Here is a 14499-nt window from a genome sequence, read left to right as displayed (position 1 = left end):
GGGGGGGGGTGGGGGGGAGTTCTCTGTGGTTTGGGCCATTCCAGGCTGTAGGGAACCAGGACAGAATCTTTTGGACTTTTACATCCCATTTTCCTTGTTGTAGTTGTCAGCTTGCTTGTGCACAAAGATTGCATGTGGTAGTATTTTGAATCTAAGTGGCCCTAGAATGGTACCAAAAACAAAAAGCTGCAGAAAAAAAGAAGACTGCAGAAAAGTCCCAAGCAGGAGCCATGGGCACCCCTGTAAGCCCGGGACGCAGCCCTGTCCCCTGGCCTTCCTGGGTGCAGAAGGAGTGGCATTTAAGACACCCTGACATTGAGGATATGTTGGCAGTCATCCTCCTCCCCTCACTCCCTGAAACTAGGCAGCATCCCAAAGGAGAGGGCACTGCTGTCTCCACTGCTCAGCACAGCGCTTATGCGGGAGTGACACCACCGGGAGGCCTGTCTGAACAAGGCCTGAGGGGTCTGGGTGAGGCCGCACTCCCCGCCCCCTCAGGGAGTGTCCCTGGGCACAGGCAGGATGGGAAGCCAGGTCTTTGGGGACTTCGGACACAAAGAGTGTGATGGCCGCCGTGCACCTGCAAGCTCGCCTCATGGTCGCTTCTGCCCGGTGCACTCAAGTCCTTTCTTCCCAACATGAACCCTCCGTCACAGAGCTCCCAGGGCGAGGAGTGTTTCATCTCGCCTGTCCCCGTGCCAATCATGAGACGTAGGTGTGACCACTGGCTGCTTTGCAGTTTGACTTCAGGCAAGTTTCCTCTTCTCAGAGTTGGATCTGCTAGCCTGTGAGGAAGCACCTGGCACATGGAAGCAGGCCACCATGTGCTGATGAAGCTAAGAGCTTCTGATCCTTCCCCAGGAGGCCGCCATCTCATAGCACTTCCTACTGCTCACTTGTTTGGGGATAAAAAAAAAAAAAAAAAGGTCATGAACTCTTACCCAACATGCCTGAGCAATTCCAGTTCGGAAGCCAAATGCCAGAGTGCACACCTGTGAGCTTCCTCTAGGTCTTTCTCCCTTCTTCCCTCCCCTCCCCCGACCCCATGCCTCCCCAACAACACATTACGCACCCGCACCACCCCTCCTCTGCTCTGCTGGCACCACGAGGAGCGCAATACCCAGAGAGCCCTGTCCCCTGGCCTTCGTGGTCCCGGCCTGGGTAACAGAAGCGCCATTACCCCATCCCCTCTAGGAAGGTTCTCTGTCCCTCTGTGGTCAGCCATCAGCTGGCCTCCTCCACCTGGACAGGCTGCATGAACTTGGGCACTGGGCTGTCTGCCAGGGCCCTTAATAAAGTTCCTCCTCATCAGCTCCCTCAAGATTTCATTCTTAATGCGCCCCCCCCTCCCCTAAAGACCTAATTAGAGCACCGTGTTCCTCAGGAAATAGGTGAGCAGAACACAAAGCAGCTTGTTTTACTCTTTGACCTTATGCTGTTGGAGGGCGGTTTTTTTCGATCATGGAAGGTACCAGAGGCCCTACACACCCACCTGGGACAGGAGAAGACAAAACGGATGGCCAGAGCACAGCCAGGAAACCCAACTCGCAGGGATTCTCTGGACTCGGCAGCCCGACCAGGAAGTGGCCTTGGGCCGACCCCCTCCGTCACTCTGCAGCACGGGAGGCGCGCAGTGCACAGCAAAGTGCGGCCAAACTGCCTCTCGGCACTGACTCAGCCTTTCCACTTCCCATTTCCCACAAACATTTCCCTGACAATTGCCGACTCCGGGATAAAGGGACAGTGTTTTTGTTGGGAGCGAGGCAGATGAGTTTTCACTAAATGTGGATGTGAAGAGCTAGATAAAATATTACACACTTGTTCTTAAAACTGTGGGTTAGAGTGTCTGCTGTGGTTCCAACAAGACTGATGAAAAGGTGGTTCCTGATTGATGACAAACACACCTCAGTCAGCCTCACCACCCAGCCTGGCCTCCGAAGGCTCACCAAGGAAGGCCAGGCATCAGCGGAGGCAGCTCTGTCCTCTGAGTGAGGCAGGAAGGGGTCTGGACAGGTACAATGCTGGCTGAGGAAGTAGGTCCAGCTGGGTTGCAGACAGGAGCACAGATGAGCAAGAGGAAGAAGGCCCAAGGCTGGACCATGCCTGCCGCTAGCCCACCTCACCCTCTCCAGAGCTCACCACTCACCGAGCCATGCAGGCCTGCCTCACAGGGGCTGTGCCCCTTCCTTCCTATTCTCTTACACCTAGTCCTCTGCCTGGCAGGCAGCGGACACTATTCAAGAGCCACGGCGCTCAACCCACTTGAGCAGGCAGGGCTGGTCAGGCAGGGCTGAGAAGACTCACATTGAAAAGAAAATGGGAGGGCTTGCAACCTAGTTCAATATCTGCTGAAAACTGTAGTCTTACTTTCCCACTCTGACTTTCCCACGTGGGCGGAGCGGCAGAGCCTAACCCCAGGGCCCCGCCACAGTTGACTTGGGTGGAGCTGGGCAGCTTGCCCCTAAGGCCCCACCAAGACTGACATGGGCGGCGCTGCAGGAACCCTCAGGGGCCCGCCACGGGAGGAGCTATATAGGTCAGAGCCTCCCCACGAGTTCAGTTCAGGCTTTGGATCCGGAATTCCCCTGGACTAGATCTGCGAAATAAAGGTTGAACTTGCTTCCCTCAGAGTTCTCCTGATTGTTCTCCTGTGCATTCTGCCACAACATCTCCTGGGGCCCGATCTACACCTATGAGACACAGCCATTCATTTGGAGGGACCAGCTGTCCATGCTGGCCAGTTCCGCTGTCCCTCGGAACTGAGCCACACAGTAAGGAGTGAACGTCAGGGTCAGGAAAGGTGCTTCAACATCTGGGAGGTGGATCTTAGGCAGTGGGCACAATTCCTCCTATACCAGGGTCCCCTCCGATACGCTCCTGGCACTGCCAGACCTGAGGGGGAGGGGGGCGCTCTGGAGGCCACCCGTCTTGTCCTGGACTAGGCAGAGCACTTCAGCCTTTCCTCACACACAGCTCGATTCTGCCTCAATTTAAAAAAGGATTATGAACATGGTAAGTCTATATAAAATTTAAGTCAATATAAAGAACTTGATGTATAGCTTCAGTAGTTACCAACATACATGGCCCATCTTGTTTCATCTCTAACTCCACCCACTCCTCCGGCACAATTTTAAAGACCAAATGGAGAAAAGCCTGCTTGTTCATTACAAAGAACCGAGTGTCCGGGGGACCACTGGCTGGCTGACCTATCACCTAGTCCTAATCTTCCCCCTCAGTCCACCCACTTCCCGTCTTCCAGGTCAGAGGCCTTTCCAGCCTCTCCCACAGCCAGGGGCGGTCTAGTGACCCAGCTAAGGCCAATGACACATAAATGAAAGCCTGCTCTGAGGCTGCCTTTTCTATTTTTGTTTTATATATCCTCTCCTGAGGAAATTTTTTCCATTGATTTTTAGAGGGAATAGAAAGGAGGGAGTTGGGGGGGGGGGTCGAGAGAGAGACAGAGAGAGAGAGAGAGAGACAGAGACAGAGAGACAGAGACAGAGACAGAGAGAGAGAGAGAGAAAGAGAAACATCAATATGAGAAACACACATTAATTGGTTGCCTCCTGCAACTGGGACTGGGAGGTTGATCCTGCAACCAAGGTAAGTGCCCTTGACCGGAATCGAACCTGGGATCCTGCGATCCTTCAGTTCTCAGGTCAATGCTCTATCCACTTAATCAAACTGGCTGGGGCTCAGCCTTACTTTATACCAGTAACTAATCCTGAATGGAGAGAAGCATGAATAGAACTGAGAACTAAACTACCCAGGGACCTGGCATTGCACCAAGACTAGGGAGCCCCCTGCCATCAGTCTCTGGGGCCAGGCCGACGTCAGAAAGAGCCCCATGGCACCCAAGTTCACATCCTCACCGTGGCCAGCTGGACAGGCCTGGAATGTAATAAAGAGAAGGCGAGTGGTGTCATCAACTTCCCCAGCCTCTTATAGGACCAATTTTTATTTAAGAACAAACTTTTAAAAGTAAAAATGAATGAAACCATGTGAGAAGAGGATACAAAGACAGAAATTCAATGTAGAAAACGAAGGTCTTGCTGGGAAACAGCCGAGGAAAAACACTAGAGACATTTCACAGACCCACAAGGAGCTCACATTGTAAACAGGATTAAGCCGCTACCAGCGTCCCCCCACACCGTCAGGGTTTCATTTTGCTCAGCCTGAGATCTCGCTCAATTTCAAACTGCCTGTGATCCACTCGGTCTAGAAAAGCTTTCCGTTCAATGTACCTGGAAGAAAATGAAAAAGATGCTTGTCAGAATCCAGTGAGAGAAAGTGTCTCCACTGCACTATCCCACCCCCCAGCGTGAACAGACCCACTTGGGCAGCAGGATCACCGGTCACAGCAAAGGCAAACAGATGACCACAGCTGGTGCCCAGAATGACCACCCACGACTGTCAGTAACACGACCTCTAAACAGGCTGTTTCTGGTTCAGATGTGAATGAAAAAAGAAAGCAGTAACTTATCAAAGGGAAAGTACACGAGAGGCTTCGGGGGCAGGAAAATATAACGCGGCTTTAAAGAGCGAAGAACAGGGGTGGAGCCAAGCACAGGTTCAGAGTTCAGCTCGCTCAGTGGTGTGCTAAGTTGGTGGGGAGAGGAGGCTATGCATCCTGGTATGTACATCAAAATGTCAAAAAGGTCATCTGAAAATGGGAGGAGAAGTGTAGCAAAAACCACCTCACCAGGCTGCAGGGAAGGTGAAGGGAAGTATAGAGTGCTCACATTGGAAGGTATTTAACTGCCTCTGCCCTTTCCTTCCCCTCACCCTCCCTCCTCCATGTATCCTCCACCCAGGTGGGCTCAGGTGCCTCCAGGCTGACAAAAGAGACCTTTCCCTAAATTTCTGTAAGGCAGTGGTTGGCAAACTGCAGCTTGAGAGCCGTATGTGGCTCGCCAGCCGAAGTTTGCCGACCACTGTTCTAAGAAAATGAGATCAAGTGCCTCTGCTGCCCATAGCCCACATACAGGGGTTCTTTAAAAGGTGGGTGATTTGCTCCCTAAATCTGAGGCCAGGTTCAGTAGACAAGGCTTCCCTGGGAAGGAAGCACAGGGATGGAGCAGGCAGGCGACACAGCTGCATTTCAATACTCCTTTTTGCCATAAAGTGTGCCGAGATTTGCCTGAGGGAGGGGGATAACTGCTGCTAATTAATCTATTTGAGAGAGCAAAACTGCCATTGAAAATGGGACACATAATTGAATCTCTGCACTAATTTTTCTTTGTTGCATATTGGAAAAGGTGCATCTGTCATTACAAGGTCATTACGTTTATGGTGAGAACCTTACCAGGTTTAGGAACTTGTGCTCCTTTGCTGAATTCCAGATTTTGCTTTCCCTCTCACAGCACCCTGTGAAATGCAGGCTTTCCTTTCTGCTTTCCAGCCAGGCCACCTTATGCCTTACTACAGATAGGATGGCTCTAAATGTGAATCCTGACTGCCTTTGCTGGCTGTTTGACTCTAAGCCACAGAACCTTACCAATTTAGTTAGCACAGAGAAGGTGCTCAACAAAATGGCAGCGAATGCTGTCACCATCACTTTGGGAAGCTACTGTAGCTTCTGTCAGGGTCCTGAGGACAATTGATCCAAGAGAAATAGTCAACTCTCTAGAAGCCTGTTATCAGCAACTAGTAACCAGCTACCACCTGGTCTGGGATCAGAAACTAAGAGGCTGTGTCACAACTGCCAACTATAGCCTGGCGTGGTTCAGTGGTTAAGGGTCGATCTATGAACCAGGAGGTCAATGGTTCGATTTCTGGTCAGGGCACATGCCTGCGTTGAGGGTTCAATCCCCAGTGTGAGTGGTGTAGGAGTCAGCCAATCGATGATTCTCTTTCATCACTGATGTTTCTATCACTCTCTCCCTCTCCCTGCCTCTCTGAAATTAATAACAATATATTAAAAAACAAACAAACAAACAAACACCCTGCCAACTAGAAGCCTGAATGGCTGAAACACCAGGGTAGGGTCTGCTCCTAGGTTTGATGTAAGCCCTCAAGGTTAGGTTGTCATATTTTGCAAGTGAAATACAAGATACCCGTTAAATTTGAATTTCAGATTCCCTGGTAGATGGAGAAGCCACAGACATGGGAGCCCTTTTTGATACATAGGGAAAATAAGGGAGACTAATGGGAGGTAGACACATGGCAGAACAAATTCCCCTTCCATCTGTCACCAAAGGACCCAGGATTCTCCAGTGGGGACTGTTAATCAAAATCAACTGAAGGGCTCTGTCACACTACAGCCAGCATTTCTCCCTCTCCCAGCCAACCAGCCCTGGGGGAAGACCACAGTGGGGATCAGCGTTTTGACAGCAGTGTGCTTTAAATGTCCCTGGAAGTTCCAGCAGAAAAAAAGGGGTGAGTTGTAGCTCAAGAGGAATTCAGGGCATGTTTCAAGAGCCACAATCCAGTGCTACCTGTCTGAGGGAGCAGGTCCGTGGTAAGGAAAAGGAAGTATGGTATGCGGCTTTGAGAATTTCTGGTCTTTCTTTTAAAGAAGAGGAAGTGGTCCAGTAGGCATGGCTCAGTGATTGAGCATCGACCTATGAACCAGGAGGTCAGAGTTCAACTCCCGGTCAGGGCATGTGCCCGGGTTGCAGGCTTGATTCCCAATGGGGGTGCACAGGAGGCAGCTGATCAATAATTCTCTCTCATCATTGATGTTTCTATCTCTCCTCGTCCTTTCCTCTCTTAAATCAATAAGAATATATTTAAAAAATAAAGAAGAGGAAGTGATACTTAAATTAGGATGCACAGTGAGCATGATTAATAGCCTTGAAGGTTCCTGATAGCTGTGCTGATCCAGCTGACCTTGAGGCTATCAACAGTGAAACCAGGCTGGGGCTAAAGAGGCAGGTGCAGGCAGAGTTCAGGTTTAGGGGAGGCCTCAGGCAGCAGAGGGGCACATGTACAGAATGCAACTGAATTCTCAGGGGCACCCCAGACAAAGGCCATCAAGACAGGTCTGCTGACTTCATTCCCCATTCACAGCCATCTGCAGCTGCTAACGGGATCCTTGTGATGGCTTTGGTTTACTGCCAAGAGCTGACCAGGAACAAAATTTCTAATGGCAGGGACGCCCCCACCACTGAGAGAGAGAAAAACTGCCAACGGTGAGGATGGCATTTACTATTTGTGTGACTCTGGGCAAGATACTGTGCCTTATTTTTCTTCTCTGTAAAACAGGAATGAAAATCACTGTGCCACTCTAACAATAAAATGAAACCGTGACAACTGCTTTGTAAACAATAAAACCCCAAATAGCTACGAGCACTTCAGGATTCTTGCTTCCCATTTCTGACTCGACTGCTTACTATAAAGGCTCTCAATCCGGGACAGCTGGGACAGGGACCGAGGGACCAAATGCTCCAGAAAGAGGAAGGCCCATGGGGAAAGCGCCTCCTCCAAGGAAAACCGAGCCTCCGGCCATTTCCAGGCACTTTAACAGGTGACAGTCCCAGCGGAGAACGGCCAGCTGACAAGTGCTTTTCTGACCTGAAATGTGTACCCTCACTCGGGACCTGGGCTGATTTGGCCTCGTCCACCGGGAAGCAGGCCGTAGGGGTGTCATCCTTTCCCTCTATTACTGCGTTATGTGGCCCACTTAAGAGACAGCAGTTCTTCGCTTTCATTAATAAAATGTGCTAATGGCATCAGAACCTCAGGGATTTTCTAGCCTTTCCTTTCAGAACCAGGTTAGACACAACAGGTTCTGACATCTTTTTGCTCTTTCAACCCAAATTACTTTTCTGCCACCAATTTTTGTGAGATCAGGCCCATGAGGAGGGAAGGGAAAATGGAAGAGGACAAAGGAAGATAGAAAATGCTTCCAGGGAGCATGTCAGCACCTTCTCTGGAAGCCCACGCCACAAATGAAAGGGTGACCACCCACTCTTCTGAGACGTCAGAGGTCTGTGCGGGTGAAAAGACCCTCAGCTCCAAATGGGTGTGCTCACCCCCAAAATCCCCATTTCATGGCTGGTCACCTGCCCACCAGAGGCCTCTTGCCCACTGGCCAGCGAAGAAAAAGGCCCCGGGAGGTGCAGGGACAAATGAAGCAGGGACAGGACTTGGGATGCTTCGGGGCTGCGTTATTAGTTGGCTTGCAAGCACAGCCAACAAGCATTCAGCGCAGCACAAACACAAGAAAAGGGGGACTTCAACACCCAACACAAAGCAACGAGCAGTGGAGGCATTCCGAGGCCAGCATAAAGCTCCGGGTGGATGTAATGAGATGGGCACTTTTTGCCCTGAGAAATTCTATAGAAAAAAGCAATCTGTCCAATAGTGCACAAGCATGTGCCTCCACCTCCACAGAAGAGCTGTAACTTGCAAACATCTTGAGGGCCCAGTGACAGGGTGGTGATTTTAACTTTCTTCTCCACTGCTTTCCTCTCATCTCACTTCCACATTGGCCTGGTTATGAAATAGTGTCTTTTGGGGGTCATGGAGACAGATTCCTTGGAGAAAGAAAATGATTTTCTCTGTTCTCTCCTTCATGCCTCTCCAAATCACAAGCACACCTGGTTTCCAATCATCAGCCCAAACAAAAGCCTGCATCACTCTCATTTTCTATGCACTGATCCCTGCCCCAAAGCCTGCTGGCCTCTGCCGCTGGGGAGTCTGTGGGATCACTTACTAGCACAAGTGAGAGGGAAGCAATGCCAAACGCCTCAAGTGCAGACTGCTAACATATCCTGAGATGCTGGACCTGGCACCCTAGGAATCTGGGCTCAAAGGAAAAGCATCTTTGGTGGAGGCATTTTAACCAGCCTTGCTCACCAAAAATGATGCCTGGGTGGAGACATCATTGGGATGTATTCTACCCTTCTTTTCTGGGTGGTGAATTCTAATCCTACTGGAATCCAAATCAAAGTTATGGCTGTCAGCTAGCCAGGGGGATAAGCACTGAGCACAGTGACTCAGCACCTACTCTAGGCAGATGCACTGAGAGGTGCTGGCAGCCAACTGGTAAACCAGCCCCATCCTTGGGAACTTACTATATAGGAAACCAAACACAATGACATGCACCAGTTGGTAATAGTGTAATGGAGAAAATCAAACAGGGTGATGTGATTGAGGGTCCCTCGGGTGGGACTGCTCTAGAGAGTGGCATCTGAGGAGGGTCTGGAGGAGCACTACAGAGACGGGATTGCCAGGAGAAGAGGAAGAGAGGTGGGCAGGGTATGAGTGGAAAGAGAGGAAACCAAGGATGACTCCTAGGTTTTCCTTTTAACAGTTGGGCGGATGGCGATGGTGCCATTTTTTGGGAAGTCTGAGGAAGTCTGTTTATGGAAAGAAAATAGGCATGTAGTTTGGGATATTAACTTTGATGTGTGCCTTGGACATGGAGATGTCAACTAAACACGTGATATGGGAGTCTGGAGCTCAATAGAATGGTTGCTTTTTGGGGAGTCATCAGAAAAACGTACCTAATCTGTGAACTAGTGAACTTTGTTAGGGGAGAGAACATGAGGAGCTCAGCCCTGGGACTTCCCAAGTTTAACAGCTCAGAGAAGGAAGAGAAGTCTTCCAGGGAGAGTAGGAGGAGATACCCCCAAGCTGTATTTGCACCCACTGTGGAAAGTATTCCTAAAGGGTTGGCAGGAACACACCAGCAAGGAATTTAAAGGATTAAAACACCTAGCTTTTCTGTAAGGCCCTAGATTTGGGTGGCCAATAAAGGCAAATGGAGAAAGGAGTGGAAATCATACTGCATGAACATCTTTGTGGTGTGTTATTAAAATTTATTCATGTTCCTTCCCATTGCTGAAGAGCATCCCCGTGTGTGAACATGTTACACGTTGCCTGTCACGCTACTGATAGATATTTGAGTTTTTCTAGTTTGGGCATATTATGAAAAGTACTGTTATTTAAATTCTCACATTTGTCTTTTAGGGAACATATAACTGAATTTCTGTTGGGAATACAGCTAGGAGTGAAATTACTAAGTCACAGGGAATAACTACACTGAGCTTCGATAGATAATGCAAAAATGGTACATTTGAATTTGCATTATTATATCTCCCAGATAAATTGAACATTTTTATTATGATGAGACTGCCTTCTTTATTTCTGCTAATGTATCTGCCTTAAAGTCTACTTTGTCTAATATACATTAAGTTGTAAAGCTATCAATTTATTTTGTGCTTATTATTTGTCCTGCATGTTTGGTTTAATTCTCTTTTAGTGTCTTCTTTCACAAATCATTTCATTATTCTCCCTCCATTCCTTTGGAATTTATCCAAATATGCACATTTAATCAACACCTTTACCCTCCTCCTGGATAATAAAAGATCTTTGAAAAACTAAACTCCACTTATCATCTTCCAACTTTTATATATTATCTGCCAGTTGTTTAATACTATGTTGCTTTAAGGAAAAACAAAACAAAACACCTGTCCTAGCCAGTTTGGCTCAGTGGATAGAGCATTGGCTTGCAGACCGAAGGGTCTTGGGTTGGATTCCGGTCAAGGGCACATACCTCAGTTGCAGGATCTTCCCCGGCCAATGGACCTGGTTAGGGTGTGTGCAGGAGGCAACTAATTAATGTATTTCTCTCACATAGATATTTCTGTCTTTCCCTCTCACTTCCACTTTCTCTAAAAATAAATGGAAAAATATCCTTTGGGTGAGGGGAAGGAAGGAAGGAAGAAAGGAAAGACGGAAGGAAGGGAAGGAGGAAGGAAGGAAACCTAATACTATACAAGACATTAACATTATTGCTTTATATAATAGGCACTTATTTAAATTCACCACATATATACCTCTTTGTCTGCTAGGTGCAACTTTCTCAGCTTTCATTATTTTGAAAATGTCCATATTTTCCCTCATTCTTGAAGGAGCCAAACAGACTCGTAAACAGATGAGATATGAATCTCATATCTTTATCTACACACACATAATACAGAAGTCTGAGTTGGGGGTTGTTTACTTTGCAGTTTGAACAGATCATTCCAGCGTCTTTGGCTTGTACTACTGCAGATAAGAAGCCACGTGTCAGTCTAATGCCCTTTCTTTCACAGAACTGTCTTTTTTCTGGCTGCTCTTAAGATTTTTCTGTTTGTCTTTGGTTTTCTGCAGTTTCGTTCTTTTATGTCTATTTTAATTTAAATTTCTATTTTATTTATCTTGGGATTTTTGTTTTTGTTTTAAAAATTCTATAAAGAGATGTCTTTCATCTTTTCCTACTTTGTCCTCCGAGGTGCTTAACTTCCCTCCCATATTTTTTGCCTTTGTGAACCATATTCTGAATTACTTTCTTCTGACTATTTTCTAGTTCATGGATTCTTTTTTCAGCTGGTTCATCTATTGTTAAATCTAATAATTTAGTTTTTAATTATGATCATTATGTTTTTCATTTCTAAAAATTATTTTTGTCTTTTTCAAATCTATGCGAGTAATTATTTTTTAAAGTTAAAAATCTGTACCTAATATTTCCATTACCTAAAAACTCTTTGCAGATCTGATCTGCTGTTTCTCAAGGTGCATTGTTCCCTTATGTGAATATTTTAAGACAGCAAAATCATTATTTAAAAAATTGGAAATACTAATAACAAATCTAGCTTCAAATTCTATCAAATTTTTACAAGGGCAAAAAAATGATAGCACTTACTACACTGGAATTAGCATCAAAACACAAAAAGCACAACAATCTTTTAATCCCAATCCAATCTTATTTTAATCAAAAATACATAACAGGAATAATTTTATCATGGGTCATGATCTGAATTCTTATACAAGATCGACTTAAATATGGTGCTTGTAAAAAGGTCATGATCTCATAATAAATATGAGGGAGGCCAATCATTACTAATAGGTAGCTTTTTTTAAGACATTATCATATGTGCCCTTTCCCCTTCTTTGTTCAGTAAAGATCACTTTGTTCCAGGGGGTTCTCCACATCTTCCTGCAGAGGATCCTCTCCCTAGATGATGCCTCTGGTTTTGTTGGCATCTGTGTGGGAGAATTTGGGGGCCTGATCTGCCTCTGCCCAAAAAGACCTTACAGGTTTGGTTCTTGTGCTTCCCTCCCTTCAGCTCTGTGGCACTGGGCGCACTTCTCAATAGGAATCTTCTTGCCCTTCTTGATATCATGTTTTGAAGTTGGCTTTCTAGTTACCATGTGCTGAAAAGGCTCACCCAGCAGCTGATTGTCTTGCTCTCATCTCTAGAATTTTTTTTTAATTTTTTATTAAATTTATTGGGGTGACATTAGTTAAGTCATCTCTAGAATTCTGATGCTGTAATCTAAGTGATTCTCAACCCTGGCTGTGCATTGGAAGCTCTAAGCAGGGGTGGGGAATGTGTGGCCCGCAGGCCATATAAGTCCCAGGAAACCATTTGGTCTGGCCCTGCCAAGGCATTACGGGTGAGTTAATTGACCAAATATAGCAGGCTAATTTTTAAGTTGATAATTTTGAATAGCCAATGAATGATGTTATAAATATTCAAATGGCCCTTGGCAGAAAATAGGTTCCCCAATCCTGATTTAGGGTGAAGTAAAGAGATAGACAAGTATGACTCTGATTCAGTAGCTCTGTACAAGGGTGACCCTATCCCCTGAACTTTGGACAAACACTCAGAGGATGGGGTTTGGGCTCTTTGATCTGCCTGCAGGAGCTAGGAGCGAAGGGTAAAAATAGCCAAAAGCAAAGCACAGAAGTCATCAGATCTGCCTTGGAAAAACTTGATCAGACCTGCAGAATCACCTGGCCAGGAGAAGTCTCAGAGAGAGGGAAAAGCAGAGCACGTATCTACACACACATAATACAGAGACTTCTGTATTATGTCTGTGTAGGTAAAAGATATGAGAGAGAGATTTATATCTCATCTGTTCACATGTGTGTGTGTGCGTCTGTCTCCTTCAAGAAAGAGGAAACACATGGACATTTTCAAAATAATGAAAGCTGAGAGAATTGCTCACAGCAGACAAAAAGGTATATATGTGTCAAAATTAAAAGGTGCATACAATCAATTGTCCCCTAACCCAGTTCCTCGATTTCCCATTGCCTGAAAAGTCCTCCTCATGGAGCAGATGTCTTTTTCAATCTCATGTTCTCTTCCAGCTTTAATTTTATTAACTGCCCCTTATCTTTAAAGCATCACTCCTTATTTTTATAAGACCTCTATTAGCTCAGGCAGAATAAACATTGTTCAACCTGTATCCTATATAATAAAAGCCTAATATGCAAATCAACTGAACGGCAGTGTCAGACCAGCCAAGGTAGGTGCCAATGGGCAGAGGGAGGGGACGGCAATCAGGGGAGACAACGCTGTCCTAATAGCTCCTCCAGTCACTTCAGAGGGAGGCCACCAGCTGTGGCAGCAGCAGTCTCTGGGCACTGGGGGGTGGGGCTGGCCACTTCGCCTCCTGCAGACAGGGAGCGAGCGGGCCTAAGCCATTGGGCGCAGGGGGGGCTGAAGGATCCCTCCAGTACATGAATTTTTGTGCACTAGGCCTCTAGGAGAAACATTCTGGCAGTTCTCTGCAGCCTTAGGTCACTAGGCAAATGTACGTGACTACAGCTAAGTCGAGGAGTGGGGAAGTTTGGGGCAAATGTCAGAAGCCTTCTCTAGATAACACTGACTTCTGTCTGCACTTTACCCGGGCCTTCCCAGTGGCTTTGGCACTTCCGCCTGTTCTGTAACATTTCATCTTTGACAGACTAACTTAGAAGCTGGTAGTTAAACAAGCTCATAAAGTCAGTAAAAAGTCTTTTTTTCTACTGATACTGATCAGCTTCCAAGTTCACTCAAATAATCTTAAAGCCTAATTTAAAATATATAACCCTCCAAATAAATCCCTCCTGTCTTTATTAGAGTTTAGCTTGTAAATAATCTAAGTGCCTACCACTTAATATGTGACTTTATGTGACAGGCATTCTGCAAAGGGCTTTATGTATAGTGCTTGTATGTATTATACATATATTACATATAGTATTTCATGAGCTCCTCACAACCACTAGGGGTGGTATCATTATTCCAATTTTTTTTTTTTTTAAACTCTACATTCTTTTTTTTTCTTTTTTTTTAAAATATATTTTATTGATTTTGTACAGAGAGGAAGGGAGAGAGATAGTTAGAAACATCGATGAGAGAGAGTCATCGACCAGCTGCCTCTTGCACACCCCTTACTGGGGATATGCCCGCAACCAAGGTACATGCCCATGACCGGAATCGAACCCGGGACCTTTCAGTCCCCAAGCCGACGCTCTATCCATTGAGCCAAACCGGTTTCGGCCATTATTCCAATTTTATTGGGGAAGGAACTGAGCCTCGGGACGTCCAGTATGCCTCAGAGAGAGCCCTTACTGGTGAGGGTTGGGGCAATGAGCATCCAGGACTGTCTGATGAGCCACAAAGCACTTCCTGTCACTATTAGGGTTGGGCAGTATTGACCTTGAGCCATGGGCCCACTTCTGTTGTAGCTTTGTTCCTTACCCTTCTGTGGTTCCTAAGTACTCACTGAACACTTTCT

The 14499-nt window shown here is 46.7% G+C and overlaps 1 protein-coding gene across 1 annotated transcript in view; it reads right to left on the bottom strand.

Annotated features, from left to right (window-relative positions):
- Positions 1-3925: 3925 nt before the first annotated feature.
- The window catches only part of CFDP1 (craniofacial development protein 1), a 78885-nt gene continuing 68311 nt past the window's right edge, over positions 3926-14499 (bottom strand). The window contains exon 7 of the mRNA XM_036440519.2: positions 3926-4244. Coding sequence (XP_036296412.1) covers positions 4154-4244 — 91 coding nt within the window. The 3' untranslated portion in view covers positions 3926-4153. The remainder of the gene's footprint in view (positions 4245-14499) is intronic.

Source organism: Pipistrellus kuhlii, unplaced genomic scaffold, assembly GCF_014108245.1.
Source record: "Pipistrellus kuhlii isolate mPipKuh1 unplaced genomic scaffold, mPipKuh1.p scaffold_m20_p_17, whole genome shotgun sequence".
In the NCBI taxonomy this organism is placed as follows: domain Eukaryota; kingdom Metazoa; phylum Chordata; class Mammalia; order Chiroptera; family Vespertilionidae; genus Pipistrellus; species Pipistrellus kuhlii.
Note: the sequence above shows the minus strand (reverse complement) of the source record. Positions and strands in the feature narration are given on the sequence as shown.